Source organism: Rutidosis leptorrhynchoides, chromosome 3 (assembly GCF_046630445.1).
Source record: "Rutidosis leptorrhynchoides isolate AG116_Rl617_1_P2 chromosome 3, CSIRO_AGI_Rlap_v1, whole genome shotgun sequence".
Classification (NCBI taxonomy): Eukaryota; Viridiplantae; Streptophyta; class Magnoliopsida; order Asterales; family Asteraceae; genus Rutidosis; species Rutidosis leptorrhynchoides.
In genome coordinates this window covers 463,276,059-463,302,068 of record NC_092335.1, presented here as the reverse complement: position 1 = coordinate 463,302,068, position 26,010 = coordinate 463,276,059, and the positions used below count along the sequence as shown (strand labels likewise).

The window sequence follows — 26,010 nt, the reverse complement described above, 5'->3', positions numbered from 1 at the left end:
TATATATATATATATATATAAACTAGTATAATGATTAAATCGGGGCGGATAATCTTTATTTTCATAAGCGCCCCATAAATTTCAGTTAACCTAAAATCATTAACCGTAACTGCGGTTATATGTTTGGTTTAGTTATTTCGGTTCGCTTTTATCAATTAAAATGGTTATGGTTCGGTTAATTCGGTTTTCTGCTTAACCCTAGTACTTAAATTAAAATGTCACAGAAATTCTTACATTCTTATTACAAATTACAAAATAAAATAAAATAAAATAAAAGATATCCAAATAATTGTCCAAATATTTAAAAAATGAAGTATATATAAGAAAAATAAATATCTACTTTGTAGTTGTGCTGAACGCTGTTAACAAACTACTACTCCGTAATTCTTCATCGTCATTTTGATTTAACATTTGAATCGTGATTTTTTTTTTGAATCGGGGATGGAATTGCCGGCGTATGACGGTGCGAAGTTGTGTGTGCCGCCGTCGCTACGGCGGAGACTCACGGCGTCTGCTTCTCGTTGTACCGTTGAACAAATTCAAACAAAACTTCACAATGCAGATCTTCGTCGTCAGGTGAGGTTCCTATTTTCGATCTTCTTTCATTTTATATAATTATAATAAAATAATAAATAGAATAGAAATTTTATTGCAATTTGAAAAATACAATTATATACGGAGTGATTGAGAAATTGCAATAGCAGAGTAGGCGATAACTTTCTATTCTATTTTCATTTTATATTTATGTAAAAATAAAAATGGATTCCAGAAATTTTATGCGAATTTGTCAAGTAAAGCAAGACGAAAGCAGCGTCGAATTGTGGATGAGGATAATCTTGCTCAACGTTTAGATGCCAAGCTTTTAGCTGCTCAACAGAAAAGGTAGTATTAATTTTTTTTATTATATTTAATCGATTATCGTATATAATGGTGTGGACACTGGTGATGTTCATTTACAACTACAGTATGTCTTTGCAATCGTATCGATCTAATGGTAATTTAGGTTGTCCTTGGAATATTGAATTGACAGGATTTGGTTTAATGAGCTTAGATTGATAGTACCTCATTCATAGTATAAGGTTGATCCTAATACAAATTTCGAGTGGTTCGTAGAACTTAACTACAATTGATTTGAATTTATTTTCAAGATTTAGAGGTTGTTCTTAGCCTCACTTAGTTTCTATGTACATTCATGCATAGGTAATATGTATGTGATTCGGGTATGTTTGGCAAAACTAACTGGTAGCTTTTAGCTCTTAGCTTGTAGCGGCTGGTAGCTAGTAACTTGTAGTAGTTGTTAGCTTTTTATATGTATTTAGGTGTTTGGCAGTGTAGCTGAAACTGTTAAAATAAAGTGTAAAATGACAAAAAACTGGGAGCTTTTTCTCAAACGCTAATTCATTTAGCTTTTAGCTTTTTCCCTCCTTCAAAAAGCTTTAATCTCATGTATACAAACAGAGCTTTTTAATTAATAAGAGCTTTTTCATAAAAGCTAGAAGCTAAAAGCTCCAAAAAGCTTGTTGCCAAACATGTCCTCTAGTATCTTCATTTATATTAACATTATGATAGCTTTTCGGACTTTGCAATTGTATTGATGAGATATTGGCTTCTGGCTTCGTATGGAGTATAATTTACTGTAGTGTTTTTTATTTTATTTTATTTTTTTATTTTTTTTGTAATAATAAGTAAAGTTTATTTGGTGCCAATCTTGTCAAAGGCTTGAATGAGGCAGACCATAATGAACTCAAATAGCATTATTATAGCACTTAAAAGAACAAAATAGGGTCAAATCCATGTCTTGTAAAAGCTAAAGATTTAACTTGAGTTAGAAAACAATAACCATGTATCCAGAGGATGAAGATCAAGTAAAACCCACATAGTATAGTATAAAAGGTTAAAGTTGTTAATGTTAAATAAGCAACTGATAAGGCATCTAAAGGTCATTAAACTACCCTGCGTCATAACTTAGTATAAAAAGTTGTGAAGTTACGATTTCTAGATCCTATCATTTAGCTTGTAAAGATTACTAGATTGCAGATACTCAGGTCCCGTAGCGAAATGAGGACCGCATTAAATGAGAAGGCATCACGGTCGCTATTGAGATCGATTGCCCTACAGAGCAAGTATAACCAAAAACGTGCAGCAGCTGAGAGTAACAATTCAGAACTACTGGAAGCTCAGAAGAAAAAATTGAAGGATGAGTTCTTACATGTAGGGAAGGTAGCCAAGTCCGTCTCACAACAAGAAACTGAAAAACTACAAAGTGTATGCATGTGCTTTCAATACCTTTTTTTTTGGGTTGCATCTCTTTGGGATTGGATCTCGGTCTTATTTTCTAGAATGGTCTACAGGCAAAAAGACAGATAGCAGACTGCCCAATCGAGTCTGTTAATTGGAATAAGAAGACGCAGAAGCAAGCTGATCATCTTTCTAGGAAGTTGCTAAGGTATAGATCCATATATATTAGCCTTAATTAACATACAATAAATACTACGTAGAAAGTTGTTTTTTGTGAAATTTTGATCAACACTTATTCATATCGTTTGATAGATGCTGGAGGGAGTTTTGTAAGCAGGGGACTACCTTAAAACTGGCAAAAAGCTACTATATTCTAAATATTAACGCAAACGATGTGAAGTCAATGCCGTTTGAGCATTTTGCATTTTTGATTGATACCCCTTCTACACTTCAGAGTACGAAAGCTTTACTTGACCGGCTCGAGACACGCTACAGAATTATAATGGAAGTTGCATCTGGAACCACGTTGGATAACATCAATCACCTTCTTACACGAGTTGTCACACCAAATAGTAGACATATGGAAAAAGTAGAGTCTTATAGAACAACCACCAAAAAATCTGCTACATTATCAAGGTACCAAGCCAGGGTCGTGTTAAGTGCCTACATGATCTTAGGTCATCCTGACGCAGTTTTTAGATGTCAAGGGGTGCGTGAGACAGCTTTAGCCAAATCCGCCAAGATGTTTATCCAAGAATATGAGATACTGATTGAAATAATACTAAACGGGTCTTCGAAGACGTCCAGTGATGAGTCCGACCCGGGCAGAAATTGCACCTTCAGGTCTCAGATCGCAGCTTTTGATGAAGCGTGGTGCTCCTATTTGAATAGCTTTGTTGTATGGAAGGTAAAAGATGTAGAGTCTTTAGAGGAGGATTTAGTGAGGGCTGCCTGCCAGATGGAAATTTCCATGATGCGAAAGTACAAGCCCGCACCTGAACGAGATGACGGTGTCCTTACGCATGACGTGAAAGCTTTTCAAAAACAGGTTCTACTTTTTTCCCCCCCTTGTTTTCTCTATTTTCCCAATCGATTGTAAATATCTAGAACGTTGTGCCGATGGAATAGGGGTGGCAAAATGGGTGGGTCTGGCTTGTTAGGTAATGGGTCAAGATATGTTCCGGCCAAAACTAGTAATTTTGGTAATATTAGTCAAAACTGGTACTTTTGGTTTGGGTAGACCCAAAACAATCTGTTCAAAAGTAATACGAGTAAACTTTTGTTAATAGTTAGTGTGTCAAATAGGATTACCATAAGTAATTTAAACTTATAACATAACTTTTTAGAGATATAACAAAACCCAGATAGATTTATTGATGAGAAATATGTTAAAAATGCCACCTTTATAAATCGATATCCTTGCTTAACGTATTCTGCTCTCCAGATGAAGGTTACAGAACATCAAAAACTGTTGAGGGAAAAGATAATGCACCTGAGCGGAAAGGCTGGTTTAGAGCATTTGCAGAACACTCTTTCTGACACACGTAAAAAGTTCTTAAAATCAAAGGAGAACAGAACCTCTGTTAAGTCACCAGTCTCACATATTCCATCTCCTCATTTGACGACTTCTTCATCCATTGCTAGTCCAGATGAAAAAAACGATAGTGTAGTTAGCTCACCATTAGAGGAAGACACTAACATGCCACAACTTAAAGACCCCGATTCTGTATCTAGCAGTCTAGGTTTGGTAGACCCTCCTGGTGAGATAATGAGCATGACGAATGTTTTAATTGTGAACGAATTTCTTCATGGGAGGCATTACTCGGCCACTGACAGTTTGTATTTGTCTGATGAAACACAAAAGGTAGTCAAGGTTTGATATATTTTCAAGCGCGAGAGCCTGCAAGATGAACGAAACTGAAACTTTTAACCTTTGTTGGTCACAGGTTCGAGAGACGATGGAAAAAGCTTTCTGGGACGTCATCTTTAATAGTATACAAGAGGATAAGTATGATCAGATCGTTGTTTTGATGGAGGAGGTGAGGGATGAGCTTTGTGAGATGTCCCCTAAGAGCAGGAAACAAGAGATTCTTGAAGCTATTGATCTTGATATTCTTTCTCAGGTAGGCTACCCAGTAACATATTAATTAGAAGTGACATAATGAGTGGGTTTCGTAACATGTCAATATGGGTATGTTCAATATGATGTGGGTATTATTTTATATCTTCTGTAAACAGTTGGTCTATTAAATATAATTACAGAAGTTATGTATAGTCAATAGTCATATAATTTATTTTGTAAGGTGATTGAGGAAGTTTTGCGCATTAGATTATTAGAAGTAAACTATGAGTGAATTTCGACCCGTTTTACTTGTGTACTGTACTACTGCTTAGCCAAAAATATATATTTTACACTTCTGTCTAGTATGAATTAGAACATAATGCATATTGATCCATTCAAAGTACATGGGTTGAAATTTCCACCCCTATTATCAGTAGTGTAGACTTCATCATAATATGTTTCCATTGGATTGGTAACTTCATAAATTGCTAAAAGATAGTCCATTTTCTTCCCAGTTGTTGAACTCCCACCGTTTGGATATAGAATATCTTGGGAGGATCATGGAGTTTGCGCTAGCCAGCTTGCAGAAGCTTTCAGCCGTAGCTTATGAAAACCAACTTAAAGAATCTCATCAGAAAGTTATGTCGGAACTAGCCGAGTTATGTCACGCTGGAGACGGGTCAACACGTTCACATGCAATAGCATTAATAAAAGGTTTGCGGTTTCTACTGGAGCAGATACAGGTACCCCTTCTTTTTTTGTTCCTTTGCAACCTCTAATTTTTGTGTATGCATATTACACTAGAGGTAGCAAAATGAGTTGATTTGGGTTACTATTTATTTCTAATGGCTCAAATGGGTTAAGGTAATAGATTTACCATTAGAGAAACATATCAAACGGTCAAACGGGTTGTAACACATCGGTGGTGTATTCATATGTGTGAAACATCTGACACGCCTTTAATTAAAGGAAATAGATTTGTATTTGTAATTGTATAGTTCTTGTAATCATACTAAACAAGAAATATATTTCTTAATTTCAGATAACAGATAATAAGTGCTGATTTTGCCACATTTACGTTACACCATGTGCACATTGTCGGTATAACCTACTGTTTTTATGTCAGGCACTTAAGCAAGAAATCAGCAAGGCGCGTATTAAGATCCTGGAACCACTATTGAAGGGACCCACTGGTTTGGAGTACTTAGGAAAAGCTTTCACAAAGCTCTATGGCCCACCATCTGATGCCTTGATTCGACTTCCACTGACCATACAGTGGCTTTCATCTGTGGCTCCTGGCAAAGACCGTGAATGGAGTGAACACAGAGGGGTACTTTTGGAATTGCACGATTCGTCTTCTGAAAGGCTTGTACTTCCCACCACTGTTCTTAGGACAGGTGGACAGTTTTCTAGAACATTGCAAACTTCGCCCAATGTTTTTATCTCTGATATCACAGGTTATTTACTTCCTACTGTTATTTGTTTAATCTTTCTTTCCACTGACTAAAGATGACAATTTGAACCTATGTTTATGATTGGGTTATGTTTTATCTCTAATGGGTCAATTTGGTCAAGTATAATATTTAACTAGAAAGAGATAGTATTAGATGGGTTGAGAGTCAACCAAAGAGTATTCGGTAATTTAGATTCTTTTTTGCAGTACTGGAAGTTTTGCAATCATATTTATCATGTTCAATATGTATGAAAAAGGTCTATAAGAAGGACCCAGTGGATTCGGTTCACCACATGCACCTCTTCCCCTCCCCGTTTCATCGTGCACTTAAAGTTATGTCTGTTGATCAGTTACCCGACCTGTCTGTACCAGTAATTGTGGTATTATGGTTATGCTAAGAAAGACTCGATTAGTGTTTTTATTTTTTTATTTTTTTATTTTTTTCAGGAGCAGATAATGGGTATAGAGAGTGTAAGGGAGAAAAAGGTGATTTATTAGTGAGGCTAGGCCTGCTTAAGCTGGTGAACAATGTTGATGGTGTGACGCAAGAGGATTTGCCAGAAACCCTAAAATTAAATTATATACGGCTGAGGTTTGTGCAGAACGAACTACAGAAGATCACCGTAATTGCTACCAGGTAGTAAAACTATTATATATTTCATATTTGTATATGCCTGTATGTGAACAGAACAATATAGGTGGGTATTTTTACAAACTACCCACAACTTGCAGTCGAGGTGGCAAATTAGACCAACTTTATCTCTAGAAGGTCATACATGTAATATTAAAAACTAAACTGAAAAGGAATTCCATAGTTATCTTACTCAAAAAAATGTCATTATCATTAAAATGATTTAGTTTTGTAATATCTTTAAAATAATCAAGTTCTGTAATGTAATCATAAATGACCAAACACCAATTATCTTATAATCAAAGCTACCCAAACCGCCTTGTCCCGCCTATATTGCACCTCATGCATTCACACGCATATTTTTCTTCTGGTCTTTGTGACTATTATCATGCAATGTTTGACAAATTAATATACTTTGTTCACAGTATCTTAGTCCTTAGACAAACACTTGTGATGGAGCAAATGATATCAAATTATGAGGATATGGAAAGCACAATAGTCGCGTGCTCCGTACAGCTTTCTCAGATCCTAGACACGGTCATAGATGCAGGCCTAGAAGAGCTTGTTGAAGTTCTATGCAAGATAACCGACAAGTTCAATACAACCAACGACTCAACAAAAACTCACTCAAGAAAGCATTTATTGACGAGAATGTTAAGAAAAAGTGTACAGGCTGGGGACCCGGTTTTCGTTAAGGTTTCACGAGCTGTATATATGGCAACAAGAGGAGTTGTACTTGGTGGCAGTGGGAAACATGGAAAAGAGCTGGCAGAGAAGGCACTACGCCAAGTAGGTTCTGCTGTTCTGACCGAAAAATTGGTGGAAACTGCAGGAGTGCTGGGCGTTGTGGCTAGAGTGAGTGAGAATGTACATGGACCGTGGTATGTTCGGTTGACTGAGAATGTGTTATAGGAAGAAAAGAAGAAAAGCAATATAATTAATTATATTGTAATTATGTCATGTTGTAAAATGGGTGTGTGACATTCGTTGTGTGGTTGATTTGTTATTGGATTAGTCGATTGTACTCGAGCCATCTTCATCCTATATAGTATCATGGAACGAGCCATCTTCATCCTATATAGTATCATGGAATGATCAGGTGTAAACCTGTCGATCAAAACGAGCTACTTTTGCCACAACTCGAGTAGTCGAGTATAGTTCTATTAATTGATGTTTGTAATTGGCATTAGACCACAACATAAGTATGACAAATTAGATTTGACTGTTTTAAGGAATGTTAGAGAAATAACTTTTATGGCCCAGAAGTTCCAAAACATGTTTCATGAAAATTACAGTTTACTTTTTTACAAAAATCAAAATAAATGATGTTTGCAAACTAATTTTAAAATTGGCAGTCCACTAGTTAGGGTGCTAGTTAAATGATATTTATTTGCCTTAACAAAATTTGATGCGGATCAAAGATTCTGCATCTAAGTAGAATACAGAAATATATGTAATGGCCCCAAAATAGGGGCTTTGTGCCGTCGCACCACTTGACACCCTCAAGTATGACCACGGTCACAAGTATCGTACACGAAACCTGAATCACTGCACAATTTTGAGGCTCTAGTCTCGTATACATGATGGTTTTCGAATAAGTAGAGAAGATTACACATGAAAAACAGTAGATAAAGATATAATACGTATATAGTGTGGGAAGCAAACCTCCAAGCCAGTATGTACTGCAGCCTACCAATTGAACTATTTAACTACTGATATATCAGCAGAATCAAACATGTATATAAGGGCTAATCTGATGGACTGGTCATCGTCATCACACATTTTTCTTCCTAATACAGGAGTTTTAAGTACTTTCCTATACAGTATACAACAATACAACAATGAACAATAAAAGGTGTCATAACCTGCAGCTTGCAAACTCATTAGTCCGAGCATTGTCTCAGAATTGGTTACCTGCCAAATGCCTGACACGTCGTCTGAGCATCAATCTATGGCAGATGCCAACCAAACATAGAATCACTACTAGTGCTATAGCACAAAGATCAAACAACCGCCTCACCCCTAAAGTCCCTGCAAAAATATATTATGTAACAAAATTGAAAATATAAATACTTCATAGGTAAAAATTTGTGTGCACTTTGTTACTGCCATTACAAGGGTTGAAAATAAACTATGTCCTATATTGCAACATAAATGAATATTATTGAAGAAGCTCTTAGGACAACGTTTTATACATAAAAAAAAAAAAAAAAAAAAAAAAAAAAAAAAAAAAAAAAAAAAACCGGGATAATTATGAACCCATACAACTTATTTGGCACGTTTGCTTTTTATCAAATTTAACCAGTTAAATACAAAGTCTTGACATGACCCAAAATGACCCATGCTTATGTGAATGGTAAAATTTGTGACCTTCACTAACTAGCAATCACTATTTATATAATAACTCAGAATGGCTGATTCTTGAAACAAAAAGAATAATGCTGATGACTGGTTCTTAAGAACAAAATAGTGCTTCATATTTTGAAGAAATTACATAATTTCATTTTCATCTTTGAAAAAAGAAAGCTGCTGCAATTATCTTGAACCATATGGTTTGGTGATATTTGTGAAAGTTGTGTAGATGCAGATGGGAGGACATACCTGTTGGAATGAAGTCGAAAGAACTAACATTATAAATGCAACTCATCATCAACTGCAATCAGAACATTTAAGGTGAGCACAGAGTATAAAACTAATCAATAGCCATCTCATAAAATCTACTTGTCAAGAGATACTTTTGACTTCAAACAGGGACCCAAACACCATGAGAAGATATATATTCATCAATCCTAGTCTACGTGCCACCAGGATTATGACATATCAAGTGTATAACCAGCAGTAAAAAAAACAACAATATATCCATAACAAATGTTATGGGTTAACATTTAATAGAAGCATAAAGAATATATAAAAACAAAATACAGTGATCAAGTCATCAACTTACAGCAAAGGAACGCATTGCATAGTAATTTCCTCTAAATCTATCTGGATCCATCAGACCACACAACAATCTTTTGAATACATTTGGAACCTCAAAAGCTTTCTGCACAAGGGAGCATAAAATTGGAAACAGGACTAATGACTTAAATTTGACCATAGAGGATAAACCATAAAACCCAAATAGATACCCTTTAAGAAGAGTGAATAGAAGCACAAATCAAGAGAAAGAAAAAAAAAGAAAAAAAGAAAAAGATTATTGTAATCCTACCCGTATGACGCCATTAATACCACCCTGGAAAAGGCGGTTATACCTCTGCACGTTTTTTAGGACTTCAACTACTTCCACTTCCTGCATAATTAGTAAAGATGCCTCTGGTGTCAACTTACTGATCGGACGTGCACAAATTGGGCAATTACATTTTTGAAGAGCTGTTCTATAAGTCCAAAACTGCAATATGCATTTAGCTGCACAAGAGAAAAAAAAGGTTACTAAGAGTCACTTGACTCAACAAAATCCACATATTTCAAATGAATACATCACAATAATTTACGACTAACACTCAGTTTTTTCACCGGATAAAAAAACCGGCTTTACTGTCACAAAAGGTAAGACTTGCAAAGAACGGCGCAAATAAAAAAAAAAAAAATCCTAAACACAAATATTCAAAACACGTATATGTAACTAGCACAAGCATGGGCGAATGTCACTTGCTAAGCAAACACATATATTCTCATATACTTAACTCTGTGCATTGTTTTTCATTAAATCATTCATATTTTCCTTGTCAAATCATGCACATGATGTTTATCCCTAACTCCCCCTAAGGGTTTACGACTTTCTAACATGTTACAACACTAGAATTGCACCACAACTCTAGCTGTAAGGCCAAATGTTCGCCAAAGACGCATCACAAATTAACGTTTAATTCAAGTTCCCCATAGAAGTACAACATGATCTTGTTTCGTGTTCCCTGTTACCATTGCACATACTAAAAACAGCATAACAAGCAAAGCAACATATGTAATTAATACTCCGTATAACACTTCGATTATACAATAAACCCTTGAAAAACATAATAAGCATACACACATATATAATATAATTGAATAGAAATATACGACTTACCGCAAAACCAGTGTCCACAGTTGGTTTTACAAGCAATGGTGAAATTGTCAAAACAGATTGGACAACAATCATCATCAGGAGGTACATCTTTCTCTGAAACAACCATTACCCCACCTCCTCCTGACTTTGAATCCTTCAACTCATCTTCTTCATCATCATCACCTAAACCTAACCCTCCTAATTTACAATTTTCATTTTCATCATCCTCATTTCTAGGGTTTCTATCCATCTCAGCATCAACATAATCATCAGCATCATCATCTAACCCTAACGTAGAGCTCTGATTTTCACAACTTTCCCTGATTCTCTCATCGTCACCATTTCTAGGGTTTTCATCTTCCTCGGCAACATCGTCACGATCGTTATCTCCCATAATTCGCGCCAAAACCTCATCATTTAGCGCCAAAATTTCAGCGAAATTAGAATGTTGATCATCAATTTTATTATTATCGAGCTTTCGTTTTGATTTTTTGAAAAGAAACGACACCGTTTTCCACTTTCTCTTACGAACCTGAAAATTAGGGTTTCTGATCATCTCTTTTAACAGCAACAACAACAATAACGTGATGAAATTGTTGGTGAAATCAAAATAAGAAGTTGAGGTGGTAGTTAGCAGAATATAATATTAGTAATTGATAAGACATTATAATATAATAATGCGATGAGAAACATTGGGGTTTTGCTGAGAAATTTCTAAAATGTTGACTGAGGAATATTTATTTGATTATATTTTATTTTCTTATTTCATTAAAATTAATTAATTTTTGCGGTGGTGTTTACGGTTGCCGTAGACACGTAATGAATCTGCAGGGTAGGGACCCTCTTAAGTGTCATACGATTCTTTCACTGTCATTTTCCCTGCCACATCAGTGTTACATCAGCACAAACTCTTTAACATTCATTTCACATTCCTTTCACTAAGTACTCACTATCATACACTCCATTTCAAACTTAACTAATTTAAAATTATTATTTAAATACAATAAATAAATACAAATAACATTTTATTAAATAAAATAAAAACATTACATTATTAAAAATTAAAAACATTACATAATTAAAAAATAAAAGACAATACATAAATAAAAAAAAACACAATAAATAACGCTAATTGTTTCGAACAATATAATCATTCGGGAGTGTCCAAATGTGTTCGATCAAATTGTTGCGAAGGACATGATGCGCTCTTTTATCTCGCATCTCTCGATCCACCCGATCTTGGAGCGCAACTCTCTCCGTCCAAGTACGTCGCGGCAGATTTTCTCGTTCGCGGAGATAATCCTCTTCGAGGTCGCATATGTTGCGCTCGTTGTCTTCGGTGATCATGTTGTGCAGTATAACACAAGTGTACATGATTCGACGTATTTTATTGATACTAAAAGGTCTTGCTGAGTGTTTTATTATTGCCCAACGACCTTGAAGAACACTGAAAGCTCGTTCAACGAATTTTTTCGCGGCTTCTTGATAAAGTTTTAACTTTACATTTTTTGGCTCAATTGGACATTTAAACGACTTGACAAGTGTTGCCCGCCATCTACCAAGTAATACCCTTTTGTAAATTCGTGCTCGTTGATAGTGTAACGGACCTCTGGAGCTCGACCATCCAATAAATCTTCGAACAAATCCGATTCATTAAGAACATTAATATCATTGTTCGAACCCGCTGGACCAAAGAAAGCGTGCCAAATCCGCATATCGTAGGACGCAACCGCCTCAAGCATTATTGTTGGTCCTTCGTAATCACCCCTGTGGTAATGCCCTTGCCACGCAGCTGGACAATTTTTCCAAGGCCAGTGCATGCAATCGAGACTACCTAACATACCCGGAAAACCATGCATCTCCAAATGTTTGGCATGCAGTCGACGAACATCTTCTTCAGTTGGTTTCCTTAAATATTCTCGCGAAAACATATGAATAATACATCTGCAATAATTTTTTAAACAATCACGAGACATTGATGCGCCCATGTGTAAATACTCATCGAATGCATCAGGCGCAATGCCATACGCCAATTGACGTATGGGCGATGTACACTTTTGAAAAATATTGAAACCGAGTTGACCGGTTGCATCGTATCGTTGATCAAAAAATTTAAATTAATCGGGTCTCGGTTGAGAATTATACGATAGAATAGCATGACCAATACGCATAAACAATGAGTTACTCATTCGAAATCGATTTCGAAAATAATCACCAGGAAATGTTGGATTATCCGAGAAATAGTCGCGAAACAAACGATTACCGGTATCAATACGATCTCTTTGTAACCGGCGTCTTCTAATATCTGTACGAGAATTTCGAGCCTCATCTTCTTCGTCCATTGCATCAAGCGAATCGAGTAAGTTAAGCGTGTTGTAACCTTCTTGAATTAAATCTTCATCGGAATCGGACTCTGCGCTATCACTATCCTTCTCTCTTTCGCTCTCAGAAAGTAATAAATCTTCCAAAGCCATTTGAATTTTTTTTTTTTTTTTTTTGTGGAAATATGAATTGAAGGTTGAGAGTGTTTTGTAACATCCCGTTTTTCATCATAACATGTCCAAGGTACGTGATGAACTTTAGAATGTTCATACTTGGTTGTATAATAGTATAAAGATGATTGTACGATGAGTGCATGAAGTGTACCAAGCGTGTACGTGTTTCGTGTTCGAATGTCGAAGAAAACTGGACGTTGTTTGAGTTACAAGGTGTGTACGTACCTTTTCGATCCCAAATAAAGTTTGAGTTGATATTTCAAAACCTTACCATTAGAAAGGAAATCTTATTACGTTTCCAACGATATTTGATTCATCGAAAACGGAGTTACGGTCAAAAAGTTATGGCCAAAACAAGTTTGCTGAAGTTCGGATGAAACAGGCAATTGTCACGGCGCGACCAAAATGGCCGCGGCGCGACAAATGCCTATTTTGAGGGTCAGAAAGCTTAAAAAAAGTGATCTAAAATCACCCTTTGGGCCACGGCGCGACAAATTTGCTCCGCGGCGCGACAATAGGCACGATCTGGTACTTTTCAGCCTTTGAATGAGTTAAATGTGGGGCAAAGTTGGTATTTCACATATGGACGGGTCTTTGGCCATAAAACTGATCCCAATCTTATCCAAACCTCATTTCCTTCTCATTTCTTCCCTCCTACTCACACCCCAAACCCTAGAGAGAGAGTAAAGGGTTTAGAGAGAGAAAGCTCGAATCGGGGATGAAGAAGAGTGATTCGGGTCGGGTCATTCGGGTCGGGTCTCAAGAGTTAAAGTTTTTCTCCTCATTCACGGCTACGTTGTGATAGTGATGGTAAGTTCTAACTCTGAAATTCATCTTTATGATTTGATATTCAAGTTAGGGTTTTTAGCTTTTTAGTTGTAAAACCCATTTTGATGATGAAGTAGGTTTATGAAAGCTAGTTATTTTTGATACATGGCGGGTTTTGGGTTGATAGACGTTTTGGCCATGATTAGGCTTTGGTTTTAGGTGTAATCACTTAGTTTAGTGATTTTGGAAGCGTTGGAACCCTTTTGGGTGTATTTGAGTTGACTAATTTTGAAATGGGTCAAAATTAGGGTTTATGTGTCAAAATGGATTTTGAGTCAAGTTTTGGTGAATTAAGTATGTAAATACTCGTTTTAGGTGTTATTTGGTGTTTTGGTAATATAATCACTAGTCGTTAGTGATTTTGGGCGTTTTTGAGACTTAGGTCAAAATGGGTCGACTTTGATTGGGTCGAATTTGGTAATGACAATAAATTGGATTAAATGGATGTTAAACACTTTTGTTAAGTGTTAAATGGCGTTTTTGAATGAAAGAAATTGTGGGAAGTGTTTTTAGGTTAAAATGACATTTTTAACAAAAGTCAAATGTGGTCAAAGGCAATATGGGTCAATATTGCACGTGTTGGGGTTTTGGTGTAAATGACGTTTGAAATGATTACTACCTAAGTAGTAATTTAGTGTTAAGACCTAGGTTTGGTCTATTTGGTGTCGAGTACAATTTGGGTTAAATCGTACTTTGTTGAGTGGGTTTGAATTACCACCCGAAGTGGTAATTGGTTTGTGTCCATTAGGTGTTAAATGGGCGGATTTTGGCGAGCAAGGTGAGATCCCTCGACTAAGGGATGTGAGTGTCGTGTTCTCTTTTAGAGAATTGTTATTTATGTGCATATTGTGCCTATGTGCGATATAGGTGGTTGCGTGCTCGGATATGAGGACGGAGGTCATAATACACTACTTGTGCGAGCATTCCAAGGTGAGAATAATAATTATGCATGTATGTATATAGTGTATTTATTTGTGAATGTTATGGTATGAACCAATGAGCTGGTAGTACCATAACATGTATGTGATGAGTGTTATGATGTGAATCACGAGCCGGTAGCATCAAAGTGTGAACCACGAGCCGGTAGCACTATAAAATGAGATGTGAACCACGAGCCGGTAGCATCGAAGTGTGAACCACGAGCCTGTAGCACTATAAAAGAGTATGACTCAAATGCGTAGTGGCGTGAACCAAGGAGCCGGTAGCGTCATAGCATTTCGTATGGTGTGAACCACGAGCCGGTAGCACCATAGCGTTTATGGTTAACCATATTGTTTGTGTATGTGTTGTAGTGTAGCATATTATATTGTTTGGGTATATGCTATTGGTTACGCTAGCATGCGATATTGGAGATTATTAGCTTGATACTTGAGATGGTTTGCTAATTATGAATTGCTAGCGTGTATGAGGTATTTGTGTAAGTGTTTGCAAGTAGGTATATTATATATGTATATGTATAATTATTGCATTCACTAAGCGTTAGCTTACCCCTCTCGTTGTTTACCTTTTTACAGGTATTGTGATTGTGAAGCTAGTTAGTCGTTAGACTAGATGCGTAGGAGCACTTGGGCTCGATGGGGGTAGCTATTGGATATTGGACGTGGATTGGGGATTCGGTAGATCCTCGGAATTATGCTCTTGGTATCGGGTTGGGCTATTGTGTCTTAACCGTGGTGTTGAATAAATGTTTCGAGGTCGCATTGGTTGGTTGTGTCGAGTCAAACTTTATATGCGAGACACATACTCGTAAGGATTTATGGTGTCATTTGTAAACCAAGAGTCGAGATAAAACGTCTAACATGTTATTATGATAAATTGTATACGGATAACTATTTTGAAATGGTTTGTATACTTGGATGTTATTGGGACCTATCTTATATAAAAAAAAAAATGTACTCCGTTTTTGGTTAAACGGATTGGGGTTGTTTCAAGTGGAATCAGAGCATAGTCTAAGGGAATTAGGTGACCTTGGAATAGGTGCCTAGTCTTAGACTTATTGACGGTTGTGCGTTATTTGCGGGACTTGTAGGAATACGGGTCGGTTTGCGATTTGTTAGTGCCTTAGAGTAGGTGACTAACTAGGACTTGTGATTGTCCAAAGCGTGATTATGTGGGGCCTTATTTTGTGTGTAAATTAGTGCCTTAGATTGCTAGTGCCTAATGTAAGTAGGCGAACTTGGACGTTGTTTTAGTAATTGTCACTTAGGTTGTAGGTTGACTTGTTGTTGCGGTGTACTTGTGTATATTTATTATTATATTGTATATATGTGTATATATACAGGTATCTATTGGTGCGGTGTCCTATAGACGCATCTATTGGAGAGATTCGAATGTTTGGCGGTTTGAGTGATCAAGTTCGCGGTAAGGACTTTGGTCATTCGGGTACTAGGAATTATCGCGTCTTATTTTGTGTGAATGTTGCGTCAGTCCGGGTAAAGTACTTTGTGTGACCATGTGAAAATGGTAAGGTACGCATTTGTAATAGTGACCGATCACCATCATTACAAACGTGTATCTTGACACCAAGCATGACATGACGAGTACCGAGCGGAGGAAACGTGGCATGGTTGGGGTAGAATCGGGACGAGTTAGGAATCTTTTATTGGTTCCTAGGATATAGTAGTCTCGAGTGATGTACTTGTTGTCACATCGGGTTCTCTGTGAGTCGGGAAGTATTACGGTGGATTCAGTTAGTTAAGTGAGTGAGCCAACTCACGAGTTTGGTGCGTTCTTAGTCACCCTAAGTAGTGGATGCACTATTGAGATTGTTATTGGTTTTAGTTACCCATCGTAACTAGGATGACCGATTTATTGTATGCATGTGTGTGCGTCGAGGACTTAAATTCCGTAATGGAATGCGACAAGTCTAATGATTGTAGTTTTGAGTTACACTCGGTAGAGTGTGTGGTTAGAGAATCGTGTTGGGATTCTTGTTGTGAGTCGCCTTGGAATTGGCGAATCGTGGAGTCTTTGGGTCGTTAAATTCATGGGAGTGGGACTCGTATGATGGTGATTGCGTTAGTGCGTTAGTGTGTTATGGATTATAGGGTAACATTCCTAACGGAATATCCCTTGTAGTAGTGGTGTTATCGAGATGTAGAAGGGTGTAAGAGTTGGTGTTCCCGAGCATCTCCTTAGTATTAGGTGAAGGGCCTCATTAGGCTATATCGTTTGGCCTTGTGGAATTGCGGGTGACGTGTAATCGCTAGGAACTTTTGAGAAGACAATAAACCCTAAGGTTTGTCGGGTAGGTATGACTTCGGGTCATTATCGTGGAGAAGTTGGTGACATCGGGTGTATGGAACCTAAAGATCGAGTTTCTAAATCTCGATTGGTTGCGGTGGGAGTTTGCATGACACTGCGACAGGTGCCTTTTTATACCTGCTGGTGTAATGTTTAACTCCGGTAGTGGTGTGATCACTTTGTGCTTAGGGTTCTCGTGAGATACCCTTGGAAGCAGCGGAGATTACGAAAGTGATCGATGGGTGAAAGTAATTCGACGGTTGCGAAAGTCGAAGTTTAAGAGCAATTGCGGATACTGGTTCGTTGAGTGGAAGGTCGGGTGATCTCGACTGAGATGCATGAATGATTTATCGGAGTGACGTATGCTTAGGCATAGAGACGTATGTGGGACTTTGGTGGAGTTCGCTTTGCGAACGGTTAAGGCAGTCGATTGTGATTTGTGGTATGAAGGTGCGAAGTCGTCGCGTGTACGACATCTCTGGTAATTTTGCATGACGGCTCTGAGAGCTTAAAGTGAATTTGTAGTGATTCGGTGTTTACGATCAATGATGAGAATGATCACGTGTGTTGCGAAATGGTAATTTCGCGTGGTGTTATCATCATGGCGGTGAGAATGTGAAGATGAATCCTAAGTGGGGGAGTTTTTACTACCGCCCGAGGAAGATCCGGTGGTGTATTGTATACTGAAGTCTCCGAGTGTACCGTGCTAGACCTCAATAGGGATTCATAGACCATGATGAGGAAGAGTGACGGGTTGTTGATGTTGACTCGAGATCGTGCGTTACGATTGTTAGTTACAATTTCGGAATGTTATGTGTAGAGTTGTGATGATGGGATCGAATGAAGTGTAATTCTTTTTAAGCAAGGTGGTCATGTAGTACCAGAGTGCAGTATGAGACCAAATGTAAAGCTTGAGATCTCGGAGTGAGGGAATGAAGTTGTTGTTGCGGGTGCTCTCATAATGAAAATCTGGGTTGCTATGAAACCCTGATGGTACTATTGAGTATATACATGTTAGTAGTGTGGTGTTCGCTGTATTTTCCCTGTCGGGAAACGTGATCGTGAGGATCTTTAGTGGATTATTCCACTTTGTGGATGATTGTGAGGCAGGGAGAGTCGGTTCTGATTGTCTCACGTCGAGACACACGGATGTTGTTGGTTGCAAGGGTGTGTACCCTAGTGATGTGACCCGTTAGTTTTATTTAAATGTCGAGGCCATCCTTAACGGACGGTTTAGGAAGGAGTATTCACCCTGCATAGGTGAATATATTTGTAGGTAGTGTGGCAAATCGCGAATTGTTATGATGATAATTCGCTGTTGACGAGATTCTAGTACACGAATAGTTTCCATGCTATTACTAGGAAGCCGTAGTGTACGATATGTTGTAGGGTTTAAAGGGAGAAACCCTGTGTCGAGTGTTGATGTTTTGCCTAGTTTGTGGTGCATTATTGTCGTCCTGGATTAATCCAGAGACTGGTGGTCGTGTGCGGATCGATCGATGGGAAAGTTTGTGTTCCCTAGAGTGATCATTTTGGTGATACCAAAATTTCTTCGTTGAAGGAATAATCCGGTTGCGGAAATGAGGGAGGATCATTCTTGAAATAGTGAACATACTTGATTGACCGGTTGAGTGGTGCGTTATGGACTGTTAAAGTACAGAGTTTTAATGGGGGCAGTTTGAACGTTGAGCGCGGGAAATATCGCTTGTTGCGGTAATGCACGCTAGTGATTATTAGCGTGTGGTGAAAACTTCGGATTAATGGAAATTGTTATTGGGATTTGTTATGGACATCGAGTTTAGAGGGTGTCGAAGGACCGTTGGGTGTAGGTCCGGATTAGTTAAGTGATGAGGATCACGAGGACGTGATTGAATTTAAGTGGGGGAGAGTTGTAACATCCCGTTTTTCATCATAACATGTCCAAGGTACGTGATGAACTTTAGAATGTTCATACTTGGTTGTATAATAGTATAAAGATGATTGTACGATGAGTGCATGAAGTGTACCAAGCGTGTACGTGTTTCGTGTTCGAATGTCGAAGAAAATTGGACGTTGTTTGAGTTACAAGGTGTGTACGTACCTTTTCGATCCCAAATAAAGTTTGAGTTGATATTTCAAAACCTTACCATTAGAAAGGAAATCTTATAACGTTTCCAACGATATTTGATTCATCGAAAACGGAGTTACGGTCAAAAAGTTATGGCCAAAACAAGTTTGCTGAAGTTCGGATGAAACAGGCAATTGTCACGGCGCGACCAGAATGGCCGCGGCGCGACAAATGCCTATTTTGAGGGTCAGAAAGCTTAAAAAAAGTGATCTAAATTCACCCTTTGGGCCACGGCGCGACAAATTTGCTCCGCGGCGCGACAATAGGCACGATCTGGTACTTTTCAGCCTTTTAATGAGTTAAATGAGGGGCAAAGTTGGTATTTCACATATGGACGGGTCTTTGGCCATAAAACTGATCCCAATCTTATCCAAACCTCATTTCCTTCTCATTTCTTCCCTCCCACTCACACCCCAAACCCTAGAGAGAGAGTAAAGGGTTTAGAGAGAGAAAGCTCGAATCGGGGATGAAGAAGAGTGATTCGGGTCGGGTCTCAATAGTTAAAGTTGTTCTCCTCGTTCACGGCTACGTTGTGATAGTGATGGTAAGTTCTAACTCCGAAATTCATCTTTATGATTTGATATTCAAGTTAGGGTTTTTAGCTTTTTAGTTGTAAAACCTATTTAGATGATGAAGTGGGTTTATGGAAGCTAGTTATTTTTGATACATGGCGGGTTTTGGGTTGAAAGACATTTTGGCCATGATTAGGCTTTGGTTTTGGGTGTAATCACTTAGTTTAGTGATTTTGGAAGCGTTGGAACCCTTTTGGGTGTATTTGAGTTGACTAATTTTGAAATGGGTCAAAATTAGGGTTTATGTGTCAAAATGGATTTTGAGTCAAGTTTTGGTGAATTAAGTATGTAAATACTCGTTTTAGGTGTTATTTGGTGTTTTGGTAATATAATCACTAGTCGTTAGTGATTTTGGGCGTTTTTGAGACTTAGGTCAAAATGGGTCGACTTTGATTGGGTCGAATTTGGTAATGACACTAAATTGGATTAAATGGATGTTAAACACTTTTGTTAAGTGTTAAATGGCGTTTTTGAATGAAAGAAATCGTGGGAAGTGTTTTTAGGTTAAAATTACATTTTTAACAAAAGTCAAATGTGGTCAAAGGCAATATGGGTCAATATTGCACGTGTTGGGGTTTTGTGTAAATGACGTTTGAAATGATTACTACCTAAGTAGTAATTTAGTGTTAAGACCTAGGTTTGGTCTATTTGGTGTCGAGTACAATTTGGGTTAAATCGTACTTTGTTGAGTGGGTTTGAATTACCACCCGAAGTGGTAATTGGTTTGTGTCCATTAGGTGTTAAATGGGCGGGTTTTGGCGAGCAAGGTGAGATCCCTCGACTAAGGGATGTGAGTGTCGGGTTCTCTTTTAGAGAATTGTTATTTATGTGCATATTGTGCCTATGTGTGAGATAGGTGGTTGCGTGCTCGGATATGAGGACGGAGGTCATAATACACTACTTGTGCGAGCATTCCAAGGTGAGTGGAATAATTATGCATGTATGTATATAGTGTATTTATTTGTGAATGTTATGGTATGAACCAATGAGCCGGTAGTACCATAACATGTATGTGACGAGTGTTATGATGTGAACCACGAGCCGGTAGCATCAAAGTGTGAACCACGAGCCGGTAGAACTATAAAATGAGATGTGAACCACGAGCCGGTAGCATCGAAGTGTGAACCACGAGCCGGTAGCACTATAAAAGAGTATGACTCAAATGCGTAGTGGCGTGAACCAAGGAGCCGGTAGCGTCATAGCATTTCGTATGGTGTGAACCACGAGCCGGTAGCACCATAGCGTTTATGGTTAACCATATGGTTTGTGTATGTGTTGTAGTGTAGCATATTATATTGTTTGGGTATATGCTATTGGTTACGCTAGCTTGCGATATTGGAGATTATTATCTTGATACTTGAGATGGTTTGCTAATTATCAATTGCTAGCGTGTATGAGGTATTTGTGTAAGTGTTTGCAAGTAGGTATATTATATATGTATATGTATAATTATTGCATTCACTAAGCGTTAGCTTACCCCTCTCGTTGTTTACCTTTTTACGGGTATTGTGATTGTGAAGCTAGTTAGTCGTTAGACTAGATGTGTAGGAGCACTTGGGCTCGATGGGGTAGCTATTGGATATTGGACGTGGATTGGGGATTCGGTAGATCCTCAGGATTATGCTCTTGGTATCGGGTTGGGCTATTGTGTCTTAACCGTGGTGTTGAATAAATGTTTCGAGGTCGCAATTGTTGGTTGTGTCTAGTCAAACTTTGTATGCGAGACACATACTCGTAAGGATTTATGGTGTCATTTGTAAACCAAGAGTCGAGATAAAACGTCTAACGTGTTATTATGATAAATTGTATACGGATAACTATTTTGAAATGGTTTGTATACTTGGATGTTATTGGGACCTATCTTATATAAAAAAAAAAAAAAATGTACTCCGTTTTTGGTTAAACGGATTGGGGTTGTTTCATGTTTGATATAGAATAAAAATTGAAAGTGTAGTATGATTGTGTGATTATGTTTGTGTTGTGTGTGTTTGTATTTATAGAGTAAAAAAGTGTAAAAGAAAAAAAATAGTTTGGAGCCGTTGGAAAAGAAAAAAAAATAGTTTGGAGCCGTTGGAAAAGAAAAAGGAAAAAAATAAAAAAAACTTGGGCCCCACATCCGACTCGTTAGAGCCGTTGCAGGCATAACTGGCGATGGCTTTCATGATTTCCTGGTGGTGGTGGTGGTTACCCGGTGGCGGTGGGTGGCGGTGGTTACTCACCCATGATAGCAAGTGGCATTATCCTTAAATAACTTCACCCAAATGTGAAAGGACCCGTTCATACCGATTATAAACGATTCACAATAGTTGATTTCATTGCGAGGTATTTGACCTCTATATGATACATTTTACAAACATTGCATTCGTTTTTAAAAGACAAACTTTCTTTACATCGAAAGTTGACAGCATGCATACCATTTCATAATATATCCAACTATAATTGACTTTAACAATAATCTTTATGAACTCAACGACTCGAATGCAACGTCTTTTGAATTATGTCATGAATGACTCCAAGTAATATCTTTAAAATGAGCAAATGCACAGCGGAAGATTTCTTTCAAACCTGAGAATAAACATGCTTTCAAGTGTCAACCAAAAGGTTGGTGAGTTCATTAGTTTATCATAATCGATTATTACCATAATTTTAATAGACCACAAGATTTTCATAATTATAAACAGAACCTCTCGTCTGCATAAAGATAAAATCATTCATATGAATTGAACACCTGGTAACCGATATTAACTTTAATGCATAGAATATCCCCAAACAGAACCTCTCATCTGTATAATATAAAACTCGAAGTACTAAAGCCATCCATAACCTGAATGAGGGTTGTTAGGCCCAATAGATCTATCTTTAGGATTCACGTCAATTAGGAACAGAACCTCTCGTCTGCCTAATTCTTAGGTTACCAAGCTAAAAGGGGTGATATTCGGTTTAATAATCCAACCATAGAATGTAGTTTCGATTACTTGTGTCTATTTCGTAAAACATTTATAAAGCGGCGCATGTATTCTCAGTCCTAAAAATATATATTGCAAAAGCATTTAAAAAGGGAGTAATGAAACTCACAATACTGTATTTTGTAGTAAAAATACATATGACGGCATTGAACAAGTGTAGGGTTGGCCTCGGATTCACGAAACTATATCATTTGTATATTTATTAATATACATAGTTGTAATCGAACAAATATATATATAAATTTATTAGTTATATCATTTTTATGTTAATAATATATATATATATATATATATATATATATATATATATATATATATATATATATGTTTCATATATTCATTTTGTATAAAAAATATTAAATTTTATTATGTTATATGTATTAAATAAATTTTATTATGTTATATGTATTAAATATATATATATATATATATATATATATATATATATATATATATATATATATATTATTTGTTTGTTAAAACGGTACTTTAGTCATACTAAGATAATATTTGAAGTATTAATAGTGATAATGCTAATATTAATAAATATGATGATATTATTTATAATTCTATTAATAATAATGTTAATGTTAATAAATGATAGTATCAGTAGTTTTTAAGAAGATGAATAATTTAATAAGAATGATAATGAAAATATTAATTTTTGATATTAATACTTAATACTTGATAATAATAATAATTATAAATTTTTTATTATTAATGGTAATCTTAATAAAAATACTTTATGTTAATAACTAGTTATCGAACCCTCGCTTCGCACCGGGGTTCGGTTTTCAATGTATTTTATTGCGTTTAGTAAAATTATTTTGTGGCTAACGATGATGTCGTTGAAGCGCAACTCGAGTCGAACTAAAAGGTATAACCCGTGAAAGATTTAAATGTTATTTTAAATTAACAATATATGTGCATCTCCGCGTTTCGCTACAGAATTGTCGACTTTTAAAAATTTAACACAAAATCAACGTGTATGAAAAGTACCCCAAATATTTAGCGTTTTTTAAAAAGCGTCCGTTTTGCGTATAGCTAGTGACATTGTGTTCCTAAAATTATTTCGAGTTTAACGATGGTGTCGGAAAAATTTAACTCGTTGCGAGCGAGAAGATATGAACCGTTGAATATTTGGGTGGATTTTATTTAAGATTTTTTATGAAAATGGTTATGTGACACTTTATCCCCTGTTTAGGGGTCGATTTGAATTTTTCAAAAAAGTGTGGGGGCTTTGTTGGTAATATGAAATTTAGTTAGGAAAATTTTTTGAAAAAAGAGGAAAAGTTGAAAATGCCCCTGATTACTATTCATAACTTTTGTCTATTAGTTAATATGTAAATAATGGTAATAATCTTAAAATGATACTAATACTAATATTAATGAAAATAATAATAAATTTTGTTATTTTCATAATAATAATAATCATAATCATAATAACAATATTTATACTAATAATAATAATAATAATAATAATAATAATAATAATAATAATAATAATAATAATAATAATAATAATAAAATTTATAATAATAATAATAATAGAAATCTTTATTGATAACTTTTAATGATATTAATATTATTAATAACAATAATCATAATAATAATCATAATTGTAACTAGGATTATGATAATAATAATAATAAAGGGTAACTAATATTTGTATTAGTAAAAATAATAATAATAACTAATATTCGTAATACTTAATAATAATAACAATACTAATAATAATTATAATTTTAATGCTTAATGATAATAATAATGATAATAATAACAATAATAATAATCATAACATTCATAACAAATAATAATAATAATAATAATAATAATAATAATAATAATAATAATAATAATAATAATAATAATAATAATAATAATAATAATAATAACAACAACAACAATAATAATAATATTAATAATAATTTTGATATAGAAAACTACCTATCATAAGCCCTTAAAAATGTAACGACCCGGCTTTTTCGACTTGCTTTTGTGCTTTGTGCTTTCACGAAACTGCGTATTTGTGCGTACTGAGCTATATTATACTCTGGGAACTTTCTGCATATGGATTACTTTCGTTTATATATTAAAATGTTCCTTTAAGTACGTAGGTTATTTAACTTGAATCCCGGAAGCCTTTATGACCGTTAGTGTCACGTGACGTTTAGAACGAACTGCGTACTGTGTACACGTTTAACTTTTATCGTAACCGGAATATTACGACTACGAAATACTAATTGTTATTTTATAATAAAAATTACTTGGGTTTTTGGATGCTTAATTACGCTTAGTAATTTACTAGAGCACACTAGTTAGTCTTGTTGGACTTTCTACCTTGTTGGACTTTAGCCCACCCTACACTAGCTAGTGGACTATTTAATTAGCCCAATTTAAATAAGTTAGTGACCCATATTAATGAAAGACAAATGCCCATTTATTAGAGGGAACATAATAGCATTTTTGTTAAGCATTATTCTTAATGTTGCATGAGATCCTAACATAAGCACCAACTTTAGACAACCATTAGCCAAAAAGCAAAAAGGTGTCCCCCTTGTCCCCCACCAATACCCACGGCCACCATCACCCTCCCACCTCCTCACCACCTATAAATACAAGCCTTATTTCACTCATTTCACACTTGATCTCATTTGCAAAGTGTAAGTTTTTGATTTATTTCTTCTTCTTCTCCCCTTCATCCACACGACATCATCATCATCATTTTATGGATCTACCTTTTAGCTTTTGATCTTGTTATATCTTAAAGATTCAAACTTAGGTTTGAATCCTTCAAGAACATGGAAGATTCAAGCTTTCTAGCTTTGAATCTTCACTTATTTTGTAGATCCAAATCTTTTTAGCTTTAATCTTGTTACTTTGTTATAAAGATTCAAATTTGTGTTTGTAATCTTCATGTATCTTAAAGATCCAAGCTTTATGCTTCAAGATCTTCAAGAACACTAAAGATCCAAACTTTTTAGCTTAGGCTTTCATTATTATATTAAAGATCTTAGCTTTTTAGCTTATGGTCTCATTACTTTCATTATTTTGTTAAAGATCTTAGCTTTCTAGCTTATGGTCTCATTAATCTTGTAAAGATTCAAGCTTTCTAGCTTAGGGTTTTCTTAATACTTGAGATCTAAGTTATTATTATAGATCTCACTTACTTGGAACCTTTTTGTGTTTGTTGTGATGATAAAGATCAAGTCTTCATCATCACATATGATATAGATGCATGAACTTGTGTAAAATGGACAAAGGTTGAAGCTTTATTGGATTTATGCAATAAAGAGGCAATCTTGATGTTCAAAACTTGTAGAATGATAGATTTTACTCTTAGTTGTGTATTGAGGGTTGAACCTTGGTT

General features: G+C 36.1%; 3 protein-coding genes across 3 annotated transcripts; 1 reads left to right on the top strand and 2 right to left on the bottom strand.

Moving 5' to 3' along the window:
* Positions 1–250: 250 nt before the first annotated feature.
* Positions 251–7,440, top strand: LOC139898063 (uncharacterized). Its single transcript, XM_071880769.1, has 11 exons — positions 251–576; positions 770–882; positions 2,031–2,265; positions 2,352–2,446; positions 2,551–3,286; positions 3,683–4,102; positions 4,185–4,361; positions 4,816–5,043; positions 5,427–5,757; positions 6,201–6,390; positions 6,810–7,440. The coding sequence occupies exons 1-11, from the start codon at positions 442–444 to the stop codon at positions 7,294–7,296; spliced, it is 3,147 nt and encodes a 1,048-aa protein (XP_071736870.1). The 5' UTR covers positions 251–441; the 3' UTR covers positions 7,297–7,440.
* A 571-nt stretch (positions 7,441–8,011) lies between these two features.
* On the bottom strand, positions 8,012–11,095 carry LOC139898062 (uncharacterized). The gene is made up of 5 exons (XM_071880767.1): positions 10,451–11,095; positions 9,593–9,789; positions 9,329–9,427; positions 8,986–9,037; positions 8,012–8,415 (listed from the first exon to the last, which is right to left on the bottom strand). Exons 1-5 carry the CDS (start codon positions 10,983–10,985, stop codon positions 8,285–8,287), a joined length of 1,014 nt encoding a protein of 337 aa, XP_071736868.1. The 5' UTR covers positions 10,986–11,095; the 3' UTR covers positions 8,012–8,284.
* A 204-nt stretch (positions 11,096–11,299) lies between these two features.
* LOC139901616 (uncharacterized) lies at positions 11,300–12,903 on the bottom strand. The gene is made up of 3 exons (XM_071884309.1): positions 12,575–12,903; positions 12,037–12,373; positions 11,300–11,308 (listed from the first exon to the last, which is right to left on the bottom strand). The coding sequence occupies exons 1-3, from the start codon at positions 12,901–12,903 to the stop codon at positions 11,300–11,302; spliced, it is 675 nt and encodes a 224-aa protein (XP_071740410.1).
* Positions 12,904–26,010: the final 13,107 nt, after the last annotated feature.